General features: G+C 50.2%; 1 protein-coding gene across 1 annotated transcript; it reads right to left on the bottom strand.

Moving 5' to 3' along the window:
- Positions 1-7,249: 7,249 nt before the first annotated feature.
- LOC123045980 (homeobox-leucine zipper protein HOX9) lies at positions 7,250-17,540 on the bottom strand. Its single transcript, XM_044469244.1, has 19 exons — positions 17,191-17,540; positions 16,383-16,706; positions 15,987-16,146; positions 15,803-15,885; positions 15,621-15,711; positions 15,430-15,525; positions 14,878-14,991; positions 14,684-14,767; positions 14,437-14,592; positions 14,273-14,347; positions 13,335-13,441; positions 13,067-13,247; positions 12,549-12,737; positions 12,062-12,136; positions 11,752-11,886; positions 8,737-9,056; positions 8,400-8,505; positions 8,081-8,230; positions 7,250-7,767 (listed from the first exon to the last, which is right to left on the bottom strand). The coding sequence occupies exons 2-19, from the start codon at positions 16,634-16,636 to the stop codon at positions 7,621-7,623; spliced, it is 2,523 nt and encodes an 840-aa protein (XP_044325179.1). The 5' UTR covers positions 16,637-16,706; positions 17,191-17,540; the 3' UTR covers positions 7,250-7,620.
- Positions 17,541-18,713: the final 1,173 nt, after the last annotated feature.

The following is an 18,713-nucleotide window of genomic DNA, read 5'->3' as shown; positions in this document are numbered from 1 at the left end:
TGGCAATTCTGTCAGTCTGGGTTAGTTCCATTCAAATCATACAAGTTAGAGTCCAAAATAAGGGCAAAAGTGTTTGGAAAAGTAGATACGACAGAGACGTATCAGCCATCCGGGCCCGGGGCAGAGGTAGGGTTCATGCCCTTGATGGCGGCCCAGACCTCGCCCTCTGAGAAGGGGGCCGTGAGGGTCGCGTTTTCCTCATCCATGACAAGCTGGCGGCCGGACCAACAGTCCGGGGCCAGGGATAGGCCGCTCCGAGGAATGACAGCGAACAGAGATCTATAGAAACCGTCCACATGGGACCTTATGTCCCGCGATGACTGTAATAGAGAAGACCCATCCCAAAGGAGGGGGATGGTGTTGCGTCTACGGCGACCATTCGCGATGGCCTGAAAATACGCCATGTTTGCATCACCCTTTAATACCCATTTTTGTGCCCCGCGCAAACGCCAGTAGGCCTCTTCGTCGGAGTAGATAATCGAGAGTTGGTCTTCCAGGTCGTACCGGGAAAGCCACTCCTCAGGGGAGAGGCCAGAGGAGTCCGCGCGCAGGTCTAGGGCCTGAATAGCAGACAGAAGGGCCTTCTTGCACTCACGGAGGTCTCGACCCAAGTTGGCGCCCCAGCCCTTCATGAACTGTCGGCCACGCTTGGCACAGAAATGCCACACGTCGATGGCGGATGGGGGGCGAGACAAGGACTGGGAGAGGGCGCGAGCCTCCACCCAACGGGCGGTCACGGCCTCAACGAAGCCAGCTTGGGACAACCAAAATGTCTCAAACCGGAATCGGGGAGCGGTCGGGGGACGCTCGCCGGCGGAGGAGAGGAGGAGGGGGACGTGGTCAGAACCGATCTGAGTGATGGCCCGGAGGGAAGCAAGGGGGCACCGGAGGTCCCATTCCAGGGAAACTAGGACCCGGTCCAGGACGGACTGGGTCGGAGTAGCCTGACGGTTGGTCCAGGTGAACCTGGCACCAACCCTATCTAATTCACGAAGACCAAGGTCAGCAATGCAGTCATTGAACATTTGCATCCGTGCAAAGTTTACATGTGAATTGCTCTTGTCCTCCGCGAAGCGGAGGAGGTTAAAATCGCCCCCGACCACCACCGGAAGCGAAGCAGCCGAGATCTTCCGGTGGAGCTCCTCGAGGAAGGAGGAGGACCGGCTATGGTCGGCGGGGCCGTGGACAATAATAACCTCCCACTTGAAGTTGATGGCGCGTTCATAAAGTTCCATGCTGACAAAAAATTATCCCCGGTCCATACTGCCGACCTCAAAGGTGGCATCCTTGACGCCTAACAAGATGCCACCCGAGTGGCCCGCGCTCCCACTAGAAGGGAGCCAATGCCAGGCGAAGAGGTGGGGGCTGAGATGGCCGAGCTCCGGGAGGGAGAATTCCGTGCGCATGGTTTCTTGGATGGCGACAATGTCAATGTGTTCCTCACGCATGTACTCGATGAGTTGGCGGCGGCCATCATGGCCGAAGCCACGAATGTTCCAGAAGAGAGCACGCATCAAGCATCCATAGGGGGGCTGCTTGACCCCATGACACGAGATGCGCTTTGGGCGCAGAGAGCGGCGGTGCGAGAACGGGTTCGGCCCCGCAGCTCCGCCATGGACAGGGGGGAATGCCACCAGCCCGCCGAGAAGGGGGCAGAGCGGCATCCTCTGACACGGTCGGCGGCGGGGGGGAGGCGCGAGCAGAACCGCTCGGGCCTCCGCGAGGCGACCATCGAGGATCTCACGGGCCCTAATGGCCTCAATCTGGACTAAGGGGGGACCAACCTCCCCCATGAACAAGATCGCAGAATCTGACGCGACCTTCGCAAGGTGACCGAGCGGAACCAACTCCAAATCAAAGAATGAGCAAGTAGATGCTGAGGGGGGACTGCCGGCGTACCTGGCTCCAGGTTCCGGGCAGCCGCCCGGAGCTCCGCCCGCTCATGGATGGGCAGCGCCGGGCCTCCCTCGGGGCGCGCCGCGTCAATCGGCGCGCTCCGGCGGGAGGCAGCCACCGGAGAGGAGGACGACCGGCCGTGGCGAGAGGAGGACGACCGGCCGTGGCGAGAGTAGGCCGCGGCTCGCGGAGGGGGAGGCGGGGCGGCCACGGGAGTGGTCACCCGAGTCTCCATGTCCGTGCCAAGAGCCGTCGCGGGAGGGAGCACGCAGCCAGGGGCGCCGGAGTCGGGGTCGAGCTCGGCAGGGGAGGCGACGGCCGGGGCCAGGTCGGTGAGAGGACCCGCGAGCTGGGGAGGATCCGTGACCGGAGGAGGCGAGGTGGCCACGGGGGGGGGTCAGTGGGCGGGCTGGTGACAGCCGGAGCCACCACAACCCCACTGAGGGCCATTATCGGGCCCGACGGAGCGGCGAAGATCACCGCGCCAGGAGGGGAAGCCGGGGATGTCGCCTCCCCCTCGACGAGCAGCGGCGAAACAACCGGGGCCTCCCCGACCGCACTGGAGCCCATCAGCAGAGGCGGGACGTCGCGGGGGTCAGCGGGGGCGACGGAGGCCACAACCGGGACCACCACGCCGGCGGTCGGGGATGGCGGACCCGGCGGCGACGGGGGGGGGGAGCTGGGGCGCGATGAGCCGACTGGAGCGGGAGAGCGAGGAGAGGACCTGGGGCAGACGACCAAGCCCATGTTGGAGGCATCACTGGCCTCAGGGGACTCGGGCATCGAGCCGAGCGGATCCTCGAGGAGCAGACCTGGGGCAACCTAGCGCCCATGCCCCCCGGCGGCCGGAGGTGAGGGAGAGCGAGACTGAGACCTGGAGTGAGAGTCCTCCGATCCCTCCTCGTCATCCGACCGGCAAGAGCGGGGCCGATGGCGGCCATGGTAGCCGTCGTTGGCCCCCGAGTTATCACCGGGGGGACCATCATCGGTGAAGCGGGGGCGACCGACATGGTTGGGAGGCTCGGGAGCGATCCGTAGGTCGTACCCCTAGTCGTTGAAGAACACACGAACGGTGACGTGAAGCTTGGTGGAGTCTAAGCACTTGACCTTGACCCGGACCTCCTCCTCCTTGCGGAGAGAGAGCTCGTCAACCACCACCACCTTGCCCAGAATCTTGGACATCTGGCGGATGACGAGCTCAGACCGGGCGATGTCGGGGAGGCCGCCCACAAGCAGCCAAGCAGTATTCAGGACGGCCACAGCCTGGGCGTCCAAGACTGGCTCGGTGATGTCGACGACGAGCTGGTGGAGGGCGAGGGTGATCCGGCCACTCCGCGTGGCATAGCCGTAGCTAACGGAGTCGGAAAAGACCACAGTTAAGATGTGACCGGCGGTCGGGGTGACCGCCCAGTCCCACTGCCGACGGTAAAGGTGGTTGAGTTCAGCCTCGATCATCTCTGGGGAGGCAACCCCGTCGACCACGGTGATGATCGCCTGAAGGGAAGGGGTGGCCGGCGGAAGGTCGGGAACCTCCAGGTGAAAGAAGCCCAGCCCCTCGATGCCGTGGCCATACATCATGAGCTCCGACGTCACAAGGCGGTCAGGGCACAGAAGCGCGGGGTGTCCGGGATCCTTGCAGATGTAGCAGCACGGAGGGTTGGCGCAGTTGACTTGCGAGTGGCCCGTCACCCCGCAATTGAAGCAAGGGGGCGGGAACGGTTGGAGACGGAATCCGGGATGACGGAGCAGCCCGGGACCGGAGGTAGCAGGGGGGCAGGTTGCCTCGCCCCTGACCGCGACGCTTCTTCTTCTTGGCAGGACCTTGGCGGCCGCAAGGGGGGCCACCGCCCGGAGCGGTAGTCGCGGAAGGAGCCGAGGACCCGGAGGCGTGGGGCGGCACGTATCGCTTCGTAGCGGGGGCTGGAGGTGGGGCTTGGGAGCGGGGGGACGGGGGCGCAGGGCCCGTGCCGGGGAGGGGCCCCGGCCGCGCCGCGGGGCAGGGGAAGGCGAGCGCCGCCTCGCGCGCGCCTCCAGCCGAGGGGAGCGAGACCGGCCCCGGGAGTCGCGGTGGGTCGGAGAGCGGCGCTCCTCACGGCGGCCGTCCCGGAGCGCGCGCAGCTCCCGCCGGAGCTCCTCCTCCTGTCGCAGGGCATCAGGGGAGGGGCGGGAAGCCTCGCACCGGTCGGCCTCACGGCGCTTGGGGCGGGCAGCCCCGACGTCCCACTCGCGCGTCATGGGCAGGCGCGACGAGATGAGAGAGGAGGGCGGGGGGGCAGCGGGCGCGGCAGGAGGGCCGTCGGAGGCGGTGGCTGGACGAGAGGGGAGGGAGAGGCGAGCTAGATCGAGGGTGGCAGCGGGGGGGCGAGTCGGAGCGAAGGGGATCCAGATAGAGGTCCCGATGGACCTGGGCCTAGGGCACAGCGCCGGCCCAGGGTTGGTAGGGCGGCCCGGCAGCCGGGGCAAGGGCCCAGGAGCTGGAAGCAGCCGATGGGCTGGGGCGCGGCCTAGCCGGCCCACTGCAGCCGACGCGTGGCCCAGGCGGCACGGGGCGGGCGGGGAGCGGCCCGACAGAGGAGGGGCAACCGCGGATCGTAGGGTTTCCCCTCGATTCGCCAGGCTAGCCGCAGTCGCCGTCGCCGGCGACCCAGCCGCGGGGAGCACACGCAGGTGACGAGCGGGAGAGGAGGCACGGAAGCACAATGCAGAGGAACCGAACGAGGCGATGAACAGCCGGAAAGGCGTTGCGCGGACGAGCGGGGCGGCGGGGGGCGCGACGCGGCGAGCCGCCGGCGGGGCCGACGATGGCAGGCCGTCATAGACCTCCGAGCAACGCCACGACGATCCGGCGCGGCCCCTGTCTAAGCGCCCGACGACCCCCCAGGCCCGCGGCCGGCGGCGGCGCGCCCCTCCCGCGCGCAAGGTCCCGTTTTGCCCCCCACCCGCCCGAGGCGAGCTCGAGGGCAGTGTCAGCGACCGCGGCGGCCGTGAGCCGGCGACCGAACCCCACACCTGGGGGGCTAAGTCACCGGCCCGGCTGGGCACACCGGAGCGACAGGGGGCGGCGGACCGGGAAGAGGGGGCGGCTCATCGTCGGCGAGATCCGCCCAGCGCACCCCGGGGGGGGGGGGGGGGGGGGGGGGGCGTGGGCCGGGGCCGGAGAGAAAGCGAGGGGCTCAGACGCCGGCGGAAGGAGCGGTGGCGGGGTCGGCGATAGGCAACGGCGAGGGGGCGTCGCCACCGAGGACGCCAGAGCGCGCGGCCTCCATCCTCTCACAGGTCATTATTTTCTTTTCAAGACTTGCTCCCTTCACCCCCTCCCCCCCCCCCACACACACACACACACAAAATGATTTCGGTTTCGGCACTAAGCTCATAAGGCTCAGTGGCCTATATATGAGTTAATCCGTACGATATTCCATGTTGGAAATTAGGCTTCGTGCGTTGCGTACATATCCGGCGGGCGGCAATAATCAATCAACGATGTGTGCGTATTCGATCGGCGGCAAGGATCTATCAGCGATCAAATTAGCTCATAAAAGAGACAGAAGAAATCAATCAGGATTGAGCCAGCTTGTGTACGAGACGTCGATTCAGTAATCGTGGAAAGGGCTGGACCGAGTCTAGACTGTGCTAATTAGTAATTACTGTCCCTTCGTCTCGTCCTTTTCCTTTTTTTTTTTGAGAAAAGATCTCGTCCTTTTCCTGGGCAGAGAAAGTTTGACAACAGTTCGAGCCTTCAATGGAGAACTGAGAGATGGGCTGCTCCGCAATCCACGACCGGGTAAGTGAGCTCGGTCGGAGCAGATTGGATGAAGATGAGAAAGGCAAGCCCGAACGAGGCGTCCTTCGGGGCCCGATTAATAGATTGATGAGTTTTATATTGACCATCATACCCTCTTAGGCCTTCTTTGAAAATTGTAAGCCTGTGAATAGGAATAGAAAAAAAATCTTTAATTCACATCATAGGAATTTTTTCATTCAATCTAGGCTAATGTTTATTTTCTAATGAATTGTGGAGGATAGGAAGAATTCCTCCATACGAATAAGAATTCATTCCTGCAAATCAAAGAACTCCAAAGAAATTTTTTCTATTAAAATCTATATCTATACCTACTAATAAAAGAAATAGGTATTCTTAATCTATCATGCTATTTTATAGAAAACCCCTTGATGCTTTTTGACATTAAACATGTAGTACATATTAAATGTTTTTTAAAATACGCATAGCTTCTAAACCGTAACTCCAAATATAACATGTTATATATGAAATTTCATTAAAAAATTATAGAATCTGAATACGATGTTATTTTACCTGTTAACCATTAAAAAATACTATCTAGGATGCAATTTTAATCAGTAATGCATTATACGTCTTTCTTTCATACCGGTAGGTACGGTACATATCCGGATTGGGGATGAACACCTCAGCAACAAGATTGAAGACGAAATTAAAGATAAATTTGCTAGAGACACCCAATAAATAAGGACATGCATGACAAGAAATAAAAAAGAGATCCAATAAAGATGGGATGTCCGTTATAAAAGAAATAAAAGAAAAAATGCAGAGGAGATCTGATAAATATGAGATGTTACCCTATTTCTCCTATATATAAGAAGGAAAAAAAGAGGACATGCATGACAAGAAGTAAAAAGGAGGCATGCATGATAATAAAATAATATAAAAGACATGTTTAATAAGATATAAATAGTGATGAAACAGGGAAAAGTACATATAACATGTATGGCAAGAAATAGTGATGAAATAGGGACGCAAGTACCTGTGTGTCCACATATCAAAGGTGTAGAACATATCGGATGTAGCACTCTATTATGATCGTTGGGCTTGAGGACAAAATATGCGACATCAACATCTTCTTTCAGATAGGTTGTAAACAACAAGCCAAGACTCTTTAGCAAAGGGGTGGATAAATTATCAGAAAGAAGATGTTGGCGAACCAAACTAGGTGATCATAGAGGAGGCATGAGGAGTTCCGTGTGAATCGAGGATGAGCTCGGGATGACGGCACGAGGATGAGCTTAAGGTTATGGATCGGAGCAAAGTTATTGTTTTTGCCAAGGAATGGCAATTGTAATGCATGATATATCAAATTCTAGAGTGACATAAACAAAGTAGACAAAAACTAGAGTGACAAAAACAAAGTTTTCTCCTTTGTAAATTAAAAGCATGTGGTATTCTTTTCTCGTGCAACGTGCCTTTTTGCTAGTCTATCCTATAGAATTCCTTCAAACCAAAGGAGTACTTTGATTAAGGGAGAGAGAAAAGCAGACGTGTTTTCTTTTAAATCAAAAAAATCAAGGGATACTTATAGGATACATATCAGGGCAGTATCCAAAATAGGGTCAGTATCCGGGTGGACATGTGCGCTTTCTGAAGTACCCGCGCAACATAGTCAAATAGGAACCGGCCAAAGCGCTTCACACACAAACACTGATTATACATCAGCCCTGTCCCAATTTCGCTACTAGCATTCCATATCATACACCTCAATCAGACAGACAGCAGCCAGCTTCTTGCCTGGGTAAATTAGTGGGAATGTGAGCAGATTTACACTAGGCAGAATTATTCCGGATGCTGGCTCTTCAAATCAAGAAACAAACTAGTTAAAGATAGCGAACAACTACTTTCCAGAGGCGCCGGTTCTCTTCTACAGAGAGCAAAAATGGAGCTGCGTGTGACGGACACGGATTGCCTTGGGAGGATGATCACACGAAAGACCAGTTGACGAAGCAGAAGGCGAGGCAGTGCACATTGTTGTCCTCACCAACTACTTTCCATGCTACAGCATTCTCAAATGAGACATGGCGGCCCATCCCAGACAAGCACACACCACCTGGCAGGTAAACAAAGCCCTGAACAGATAGATGAATGATTATTAGATGCGCCGTCTTCTAATCCGTTTCCCAAATGAGCAACAGCAAAGAAGAGAACATAGACAAAATGTATTTTAAAGGACTTGATTAGAAAGTAAGTTTAATCAGTTCATGGAGGCTGCCTATTAGAATCAGAGAGATGAAATACACAAACAGAAATGAAACATGTCGGCGCTTCCCTGAATTTTTACATGGCAAGGTTCAAATACATGCATCGATCCTACTGATTTTGTGTTAGCAGTTGAGACTTCAGAGTAATTTTTTTAGTTGCTCGAAAGAAGCAGTTGAATACCTGCTCCATCAGCTTTGGGATCTCGGAGTATAGTGCCTTTCTACCAGCTTCATCAAATATCTTGTCCAACGAGAGATCTTGAAGGGCAACGAAAGATGTTTCCAACATGTTAATTCCCATCTCGTTTGCAAACGTAAATACAGGCTTTTCCTGAAAGAATGTTAGCATGGAGGTAGGAATATCAGCCAAGAAAGCCCACATTTCTGCCTAGCGGTATTCACATGATTTTAACAGACATCCAGGAAGACATAACAGACAAACAACAGTTAAACGCATTTGTTTACTTTTGTGTGTAGTGCTTTTTCATTTTAGAAGGTACCTTGAAAGAACAGCACAAAATAGCATCTTCATGATCCCAGAGCATTCTCAATAAAGATTCCCCAGCTTCATCTGCCTGTCTAAATAACTCGACCCCCAGATGGAACCTGTAAATATGGTTGTTTTGCATCAGCTTCCATTCAAGTTAATCTTTAGTATACATTTAATTTTGGGCATCTACTATTATGTTACTTGTACTCCATTTTTTTTTCGAAAAGATGTTACTTGTACTCCATGGCCTTGCAAGAATAGGTGTAGACCAGAGCAAAAAGCAGCACTGATCACTACTGGCATCAATCGTCCACATGATAAAAATAGAAGACGATGGGTATACTTACCGGTAACTTTGGCATATCCAGCGAGCAAGTGTTGCAGCTTCAGGGAAGCCAGAAATTATCTTCTGTTCAGCATTCAAGCCAGATCGAGAGGGAGAGATAGCCATCGACACTCTCTGAACGGCGGAGACAATGCTGCGGACATACTGCCGGGCCATAGTTGCAACACTATCTTGGAGATGCATCTCGTAAGGGAATTGAAAGGCAATTGTCAGCACTGATCGTAGGTTACAATCGTCCGCACCGCCTGAGGCTTGCACTGTAGTTGAACCAGCTTCAAGGCTAGAGGCCAAATCTAGTGTTCTACCGGCGGGTGCACCATCCTATGAAAGATATTGACGGTTAAAATCTGAGCAACTGAAAATAAATCTACATATAACAAAGTAGGAACCAGAAGATAGGGCCAAACAAGTGCCATCCTATTGGAATTGAATGGCTTTCAGCCATAAAAATTTCAGAAATATTTTGATGGCATAGATGTTACAAAGCATTTCTGAACAGAATTGAGGCATTGTGTAGGACAGACATGTAAAAATGCAGTCGCCAGGAAATCTACTGTTCTACCGGCAGGTGCATCATCCTATGAAATATATTATGGTTAAAATCTGAGCAACTAAAAATCAATCCACATATAACAAAGTAGAAACCAAAAGATTGGGCCAAACAAGAGCCAGCCTACTGGAATTGAATGGCTTCCATGTTTCGGCCATAAAATTTTCAGAAATATTTTGATGGCATAGAAGTATCTTATAATGCATTTCTGAACAGCTACGTTGCACGGGATACTTGGATATGTATCGGATACGCGATACGCCAATTTTCTAAAAACATGGATATGGGGATACATTTATATACAGATATTACATATATTAACTATTAAAAATATGAAAAAGTTAAGGAGCTTCTAGGTCAAAGCATGCCTCAATAGAATTACCCCCTTTCTTTTCTTGCACTTGGTCCACTTACATTAATTGGCAGTGGGATTTCCCTAGGTTTGCTGCTCCAATCAGTGCATCGACTCTCTTGCTCACCTTTCAATTGAACAAGAACATCGATAGTCATGTTTTGGCATGAACTCACGCCCATGTTGGGAATCTTCAAAAGGTGCGCCTTTACTATTGAGGGAATTTTTCACATCGAAAGAGGGGTTTCAGGTATCCAAAACGTGCCGCAGCAGTATCCCAGGAGTATCAAACATTATTTTCTTTTAAAAAAATCAAAAAATCAATGGATACTTACGGGATACGTATCGGGCCGTATCAGGGCAGTATCCGAGTATTGGGGCAGTATCTGGCTGGATACATGCGCTTTTTGAAGTATCAGCGCAATGTAGCTGAACAGAATGGAGGCATTGTGTAGGGCAGACATGTAAAAATGCAGTCACCAGGAAATCTAGTGTTTAACAGCGGATGCACCATCCTATGAAAGATGAGTTCGAAGGAGGTAAGAAACTCGAGAAGATCTGGACGACTCTCCCTCCCCCAACCCCGTGCGGCCGCCACCGGGTGGCCAGCACCGGTCCTCCCCTCGACCTCCCGCGCCTCCCCCTCCCTTCGCTGCCACCGCCAACGTCGCCGGGCAAAGGCCCTGTGGCGCGGCGGAGGAGGACGGCGGGCAGCGGCGGCTGGGGCACGTCGGTGGGCTCTGCTCCTGACGGCGGGGATGGCAGGAGGCGGCGGCGTGGTAGGCGGGCTCAATCTAGGCCCTTTGAGTCTAGGCGGGCTGCTGTCGTCGCGTTCTCAACCTGCTGCCTTTCATCGGCTTCAGTGACAGGTCACGGAGGTACTCCGGTTCTGCCACGCATCACGAGGATTATGGCTGTGGTGGTCATCTCTTCCGTCAGAGGTGGTCGGCCTGAGGCTGGGTGGTCGGATCTCAAGATCCGTCGTCTAGTCCCGGCTGCGAGTCGGGGAGGCATAGTTGCCGGTGAAAACCAAGCCGACGGCGGGCGATGGCGGCGTTCTGCGCTGTTACACGACGATGCCTTCATCAAGGCGTTACCTTGATGAAGGCATTGTCGTGTAACTACTATCGACCCACTCATGCTGCTCCGAGGGAAAGCCTAGGATCTGGTCTTCCAGATTGGACGATGGCAGCACTGCGGTGTCGTTTCTCTCTTGGGAGCATCGTTTGTGGAGCAGCGTTGGAAGACAGAGGCGGCTTCATCTTTGCACAAAGCTTCGATGGAGATGTCAAGTCATGCCTGGCCGACAGGTGCTACGTTGGGTCATGCCTGTTCGGCAGGTGCTACGCACGACAGATCTTCCGGAGACTTCAAGCTGTGTCGGCTGCTGGTACTTCACGGTATGGTGCTGCGGTGTACCGGCTGCGACCGCGACGTGCTCAGCAGTTTGCGCGTGGGGAGGTGGTGCCGTTGGGCGCCGTGGTGGTGTTGACGGATGGCCAGACTGGCAAGGGCAAGGCTGATGTGATCTCTTTCCTGAAGATGGGTCAGCGATTCGATGATGATGGCGGCTTCTCAAGCGTGTGCATGTGGTATACGCTTTAGGTTTGCTGCACCCGATGTAGATTCCGATACGTTATGCGGATGGATCAGCGACGACACCAGTTTTAGATATGGGGAGGGAGAGCACTCCACATTATCGAGTTCGTAGGTGTGAGTGGTGGCTTCGGGTGGCTTGATGTATGTTCTTGTCAGACCTTTGCTGAATAATTAATAAAGATGCTTGTATGCATCGATTGATGCAGAGGCCGGGGGTTAAAATCTGAGCAACTGAAAATCATTCTACATATAACAAAGTAGAAACCAGAAGACTGGGCCAAACAAGAGCCATCCTACTGTAATTGAATGGCTATCAGGTTTCAGCTATAAAACTTTCAGAAATATTTTGATGGCATAGAAGTATGTTACAATGCATTTCTGAACAGAATGGAGCATAGTGTAGGAGGACATGTAAAAAAATGCAGTTGCCAGGAAAAGTGAATTATTGATCAGTAAAGGAAAGTGGTGTCCTGAATTTCACTATAACAATAAATTAGAGAAACAGGATACTCAACTGTTTTCATGTCCAGTGGTATAACACGAAAGCCTGAAGATATTAATGGAGCATCATCAGGAAAAAGCTCATCAATTGGTGCAAAGACAAGTTGGAAGCAGGATCCCATTGATTTCTCGTCTATTCCAGTGCAAAACTGAAAGATCAATAAAGTTCAGAGATCTTTTTAGTACCACTTGTCAGTACACTTCACAGTACTAGCATCAAAGTAGAAATCCAACTAATAAGCAATGTGCAAAGTGAAATCCAACTGGTTGATTGATCAGATAATAGAACACTAGAGACTAAATCAATGAACTGTCAGTTATTACCTGAAGCAGGTGGATATCTCTTGATAAAAGACCCTCATCGAGCGCTTGCCCTTCAAGACGAACAACTTCTAGAATCTGCATATTGAATTATTCATCAAGGTTTCATGCTATTACGCTCATCAAGAAAAATAGCTTGCAATTTATCAACATATCTTGTATAAATACATATTGTTTATTATCCTCTCCAAATGATAGGCTTGTTATAAGGCTCGCTTGCCAATAACCTATTGCTATTCTATCAATCTGCCACACTATTAAACACTGCCACACTCTCTACGAAGGTTACATGAGACACAAATGGGAAATTTACAAGAATGAAGAACGTGAAAATACAACCAAGGACAATCCATCACAATTATCTACATGGATAGATTAATAACGCATATAACAATGAGCGACAGGAATTTGTAATGTCTCGAAGAGATACCAAATCATGCCAACATCTAGCAAATCATACGGCTGTACATGCAAAGATTTGTGAATATACCTCCTCATTCTCCACTGTGTGAGCAAGTGGCATGATGATCTGGCTCCCAGAAAATCTCATGGGACGCAACCCAGGAAGTGAGCATGAGCTTGATTTCAGCGCTGAAGCCGAATATGCATCAAAGTTATAATCAGCCCATTCAGACCGATGTTCCCTCAGAAACCGAACCAGTACTGCTGGTGGAACACTCTAGTAAACCAAACAAAGACAGAGTAAGAGCTTGAAAAATAGCAGACAAGAATTAAGAGAAAGATCCAAGTTGGTTTTCAATTCTCCAGTGTCTGCAATGTTAGCTAAGTGAAACAAAACAAAACCTACATTTCTAGTATACCACTACAAGCCAATAGCACAAACAGTACAATAACCAAAAGTACCAGGCTACCATCCAAATGCATGCCATCAGATTTTTGACAAGATGCAAGAATACCAGTATCGAACAACAGATGTTTTAATAAACTTAACAAAGTGTTTATCAATGGGAATGCAAATTAACATATATGTAATAATCGCATCATCACCTGCAGTAACATTGATGCTTTAGCACATATAACACCTCCAGGAGCTATAAAAGCATTGGGAGCAGTGTTATTGCTCCTAATCTTTTTTGAGTTGCAAGCAATAATCACATCTTCAATGCCGTCTCCAGCCATTACAGACCAACCATCATCATTGAAGCCACTTATAGCATCATTAAATCCTCTGAAAGGGCATAAAAATGGTGTCAAGATAAACATCAGCCCAAGGCATGCACGGGCAAAAGTAGCAGTATCATTAGCCAGGACTAACCTACTCAGCCTCTGACTAAATGTCCGCAGAACAGCAGGTTGCCTCCCCAGAGCATATACAACCTCCCCACTAGTTTCTTGAGCAATCTGTCTGATGTGTCGTAATGCCTTGACAACAAGAAATGGTCAGTACCAAACTAGGATTTACAGAACGATCCAGCAGTCAAAAGATGCAAAAAGCAGTTAGCTACTTTTGTATGCCAAAGTGCCATAAAAAACTTAAAGCTCTGGATTATGAGTATCATCTTGAAGTATCTCACTTTAGCATCGCATATTTGAGCACAGTCACCAACCAGCGAATGACTTTAAACTAAAGTAGTTAAATTGTTTTGGACAACACAAGCATTTCTAATAAGATGTTTATTCTCTAAAAAATCTAAGCATGTATCTAGGCATTACAGTGCCAAAAACAGGAACTCAATTATGATCATTCCTCCCCATATGTAACAGATATTATAATAAAAAGTGGCAGTCTGGAACCCAGTACATATGCTCCTGTCATGAACAGTAAAATCCGAAAAATATCAAACATTGCCTAGCAGTCTACCTAGGTGCAAATTTTCAAAACAGAAAGACTTTCGTGCTGTCCTGCACACAAAAAAAAATCAGTGCTCCAAGATGGTTTCAGAAAAAACTTATTTGGAGCATCATTTTTATTTTGTTGTTGCCCAGAACATTACGAATATTTTTTTTTCTCCATGAAACTTCGCTATTTTGGATTGTTTCACTTTTTACTGTTCATCCCAAAAAAACATGTCCCTATTATAACAGATATTGAACAATTGCACTAGGCTGAGGTTCTGAGCTGCCAAGTAAGAGCCACAAGGAACTGATCATCAGAAGTAAAAGGTGGACACTGTACATATACTACAGAAGATAACATACAAATACAAATTCAAGGTAAAAGCGGATCAAGAAATGTAGTAACTAAGAACGCACCGCAGTAGTCATTTTCTGAGCAACTACCCTAGAAGACTCATAGAGCGGGCGAAGCACTTCTGGAACACTCCAAGCCTGTGAAGATATAATTGAATTAAATTAGTAAGAAACATGGGGAGGGAACATCGATGCACGGAATTTAACATCTATGTTTGAAATCAGACCTCAAGGTCCAGATGATCCACTATATGCACAATTGAACCCCCACCGTCGCATGGCCGAACTAAATAGCCACTAGGAAGCATCTCAGCCCTTACAAATTGCTGTGCTGAGGCAGTACTTGGACCACCTCCTGAACCACTCAAAGATCTCTCACAAACCTACAATATACAGGGATGTAAGCAAAAGGCTTCATTGGCTCTAATTTACACTCTAGACTAACAACAATACAACATTCAAGTTCATACACACCACGAGACTTCCATCTTCCATTGTAGTTGTGTATCTCAGCGTCCAAAAATCACGTGCAGGAACTAAAGTGGTAGGAGCATACATCTGAATGTACAAACCAAGAGTAAGAAATAGCATGGACAATACAAGTTACCGAACTAAAGTACACCATATTATTGTGCAAAGGAAGAAGTGATCAATGACATAATGCTCACCTGCATGTAAACGAGTTCAATGGTCCCGCCGTTTCCAGCTGGAAGCATCGTAAAAACTTCAAGACTCCGACAATCACGGAACCAAGATGGGCGGTCTTTCAAGATCTCCACAATCTAGAATGCACAGCAATATTAGAAACTCCAGGGAATAATTTCTTAGTAGAACAGTGTGCCTCAATTTTGTAGAGAAGTTTGGAGTGCAAGAAAATATGATAGGATTTCTGTTTCAACTGGCAAGATGAGAAGATTCTTCAAAAAAAATGAAATTGCAGCATATGAGTTGTTTTATTAAGTTTAAAACTTTATTGATTCAGTTTTCCAAAAGGCTTTATTTACATCTTTAGAGAAACGGGAGCTAGGTATGCACGGCTAGCTGGGGTACAGTTTTTTTTCTGAGGTCTCTCTTCATTTTTTAGAAACCACGCCATATATCATACAAACAATATGGTTAACTACAAATTCGACAGTTTCTTCATGATTCTCTTGGAAACAAACAACGAGCGTTCTTGAACTAACATGAAGTTCCAAACGAAGTTTGAGGTATACAGTTACCTTTGTTGGTTCTAGATTCACCAGACCACAGGCACGGGCAGCGACACCTCGGCAACCATGTGAAACGGCAACAATACCAAACGAATCCGGACCAGGCTAATCACAGGAAGGAGAAACAAATGAGCATGCATAGATCCACTTAGCGTTAGTATCAGTGTTGGAACAAAGAACCTCCAGAATTGGTAACTGACCTTCATCCCAGGCATCGGGACCCAATCAACAGCAGTTCCTGTAGCCTTTGAGAGGAACTCTGTCAATGTCTCCTCCGCAATTGCAAGGAGTCTAGAAAAAATGGAAGGAAGATATGTAACAAGTTCTTGCATAAAAGGGAATCGGATGATCCCATCTGTTGTCGGTAACAAAAACCACTTACCCAGCTGGGTTACTTGCATCCCGTAGAGGGTTTGGAGGAGTGGTCACATTTGACTCACAACTTGTATCATTGGCCAACGAAGGCTGAAATGTAATGCAGACACAAGGTAGCCACGGTCAGAAACTTATACAGGTCCTACAAGCAACGTGGTCTGTAAAAGTAAAACAACAAAATGGAGACTCACATTCTGCAGCTGTTGCTTCATGTATGCATTCTCATGAACCAACTGGGAGACCTGCTTCTGGAGACGCTCATTCTCTTCCATGAGCAGCTTGTTCATGGCGCTCAGTTTTCTGTTCACGGCCTGAAGCCTCGAAGACTCCTTCCGCTGCTTATCACGGCACCTGCAACCACGGAGAAAAGCCCATGACAACTATGCTTGAATGCAGAACCTACCCAGATTGGGAAAAATACACATATGCTCCAACACAGAACTAGAAACTCCCACATTTGTTCGTGATCCATCCTTACTCAATTTACCCAGCCACCATTACACTCTCATGCAGCGTAATGGCTGCTGATGCAGCAAATTCCATCAAATCACAAAAGGCGAAGCGCGGCGGGCGGCCGACATGCTCACCTTCGGTTCTGGAACCAGACCTTGATCTGCCTGGGCTCGATGTTGGACAGAATGGGGCACTCGCGGAGCAGCTGCTGCCTGCGCGTGGAAGTCGGTTTGGGGCACTCGGCGTACACCCGCTCCAGCGCCTCCACCTGCTCCGGCGTGTACCGCACGTACTTGCCCGAGTCCATCCCGCCCTTGTCGTAGCCGCCGCCGCCGCCGTCGCTCCCGCTCCCGCTCCCGCAACGCATCGCCGCCACAGCCGCCGCCATCTTAAGCTCTTCCTTTGCGTCCTAGTTTCACCCCCTCGCGGCGCGCAGCGATCCTTGAGGGCAGAACAACCTGGGAGGAGATTTTCGAGCGGTTAGAACAAATTTGACATGGGGAAACGCGGGAGATTGACGAGCGCGGTTGGGCCATCCGCGTCCCTCCATCCCTCCTCCTGATCCCTCCCTTAATAAACAACAAAGCGTGGAAAAGCACGCAAAGGAGGCGGCTTTTGGCTCAGTATCTGAAATGGGGAAAAAGGAAAGGCAGCCGCAGCAGAAGACGCAAATGCGGGCGGCGAGGTGACGCCAGAATCGCGCGATTTCGTGCGAGAATCAAAAGTGGAAAAATTAGCCGCGCGGAAACATCAGCTAAATCCTCCAGCGACAGAGACAAAAAAATAGACGGATAATCGCAGAAAAAAATGTTTTCAGTGACGGAAAAAAAGATCCATCAGGAAAGGCAAATGGCGACGCGGATAAGCATTCTGAGAGTACATGCGAGAATCGTCCTCCCGAGCTCCCAAATCAGGCGTGGAGCGAAATTAGACATGAGTTACCTCCACACACGCCGGCCGGCCGGCGCGGGGAGGGGCGCCGCCGGTGACCCGCTCACAGCCTCCCGCCGCCCCGCCGGGCTGCGGTAGGAGGAACCACGTCCATGAACCGCTTCCTCTTGGACTCCACCTACTACTCCTCCGCCGCCGCGACAACCGGGGCCGCTAGCTCGCGCTCCGGACCACCGGATCCGGCCCCTCCTGCACTCAGCTCGCGTCCGTCCGTCCGACCTGAGGCAATCGAACGAGCACACCGCAGCACGAGCGACGAGAGGGGGAGGGGGAGAGAGAGAGAGACTGTACAGCGACACGGGGAGGGTGGCAAAAGGTGACAGCTTTAAAGGCCGGCCAGTGAGAGAGGGAGAGGGGGGGTGGGGGAGCGGAGCAGGAGCCCGCGGTCGCGAGAGTGGCAGTAGCTCAGGCTCAGCTCGCACTACGTCTAGTCGTATTCTACGCTGCGGGCTAGTAGAGGCCTGGAGCTACAGCTACGATGATAGACTAGCTAGGCTACTAGGCAGTGAGAGGACGTGAGGAGATGGAGAAAGCTGTGGAGGAGGACGAAGGGGGTGGGTGAGCTCGGTCCATGGAGGTCGGGAGTGGGACCCGCACACAGTGGTTCGCTGTACCCCCGCCCGCGTCACTGTCGCGCTGAAAGGACACCATTATTTTCCCCGTGACATCTCGCTGACCGCGTCGACTTGGACATTTTTTCTCTTGATGACATTGTTGGATTTGAGGTTGCTCACCGCATACACCAATTGTCACGGTCAAAATCTCACACTAGATTTTATAATGGAGTCCAATTTCTTACAACTATTATTATTACTAGGCCCGTGCGTTCCTCAAACATATTACAACAAGCACTAAAGTTTTGAAGATCAAATGAAAAGTTCAAATTGAAGGCCTAACAAAGAGAAACAAATGATGCAATGCAAGAGTTAGCTATATTTTATGTTTACTATAAAAAATACTTCCTTCGTTTCTAAAATAAGTCTTTTTAGATATTTCATTATGAACTATTCCCTCTGTTCGGAATTACTTGTCGTAGAAATGGATGTATCTAGACGTATTTTAGTTCTAGATACATCCATATTCGAGACAAATAATTCCGAACGAAGGGAGTACATGCGGAGCAAAATGAGTGAATTTACACTCTAAAATATGTCTATATATCCGTATGTAGTTTGTGGTGCAATCTCTAAAAAGACTTTTATTTAGAAACGAGATGAGTGCAATATAATCAGGCCGATGCCCCCTAGCTTTCTTTGATATAATCTCATAAAAATGTAATTATTATTTGTAACAATTTGCAACACTATGTACATCTCACTCCAATGCACACCATGACATCAAATTGACCTTAATTAACATAACAAAAAGGTATAAGACGAAAATAGATCCTAATCAGCCTTAAAACATGCATGTCTCTACGATATTGTATACTTTATCTCGCCACTCAAGGGCAGCACATGGCATGATTAAAATGATGAAAAAAAAGGCACTACAATAAGTGAATATGAATAGAG

Source organism: Triticum aestivum, chromosome 1A (genome assembly GCF_018294505.1).
Source record: "Triticum aestivum cultivar Chinese Spring chromosome 1A, IWGSC CS RefSeq v2.1, whole genome shotgun sequence".
In the NCBI taxonomy this organism is placed as follows: domain Eukaryota; kingdom Viridiplantae; phylum Streptophyta; class Magnoliopsida; order Poales; family Poaceae; genus Triticum; species Triticum aestivum.
This window is presented reverse-complemented; position numbering and strand designations above follow the sequence as displayed.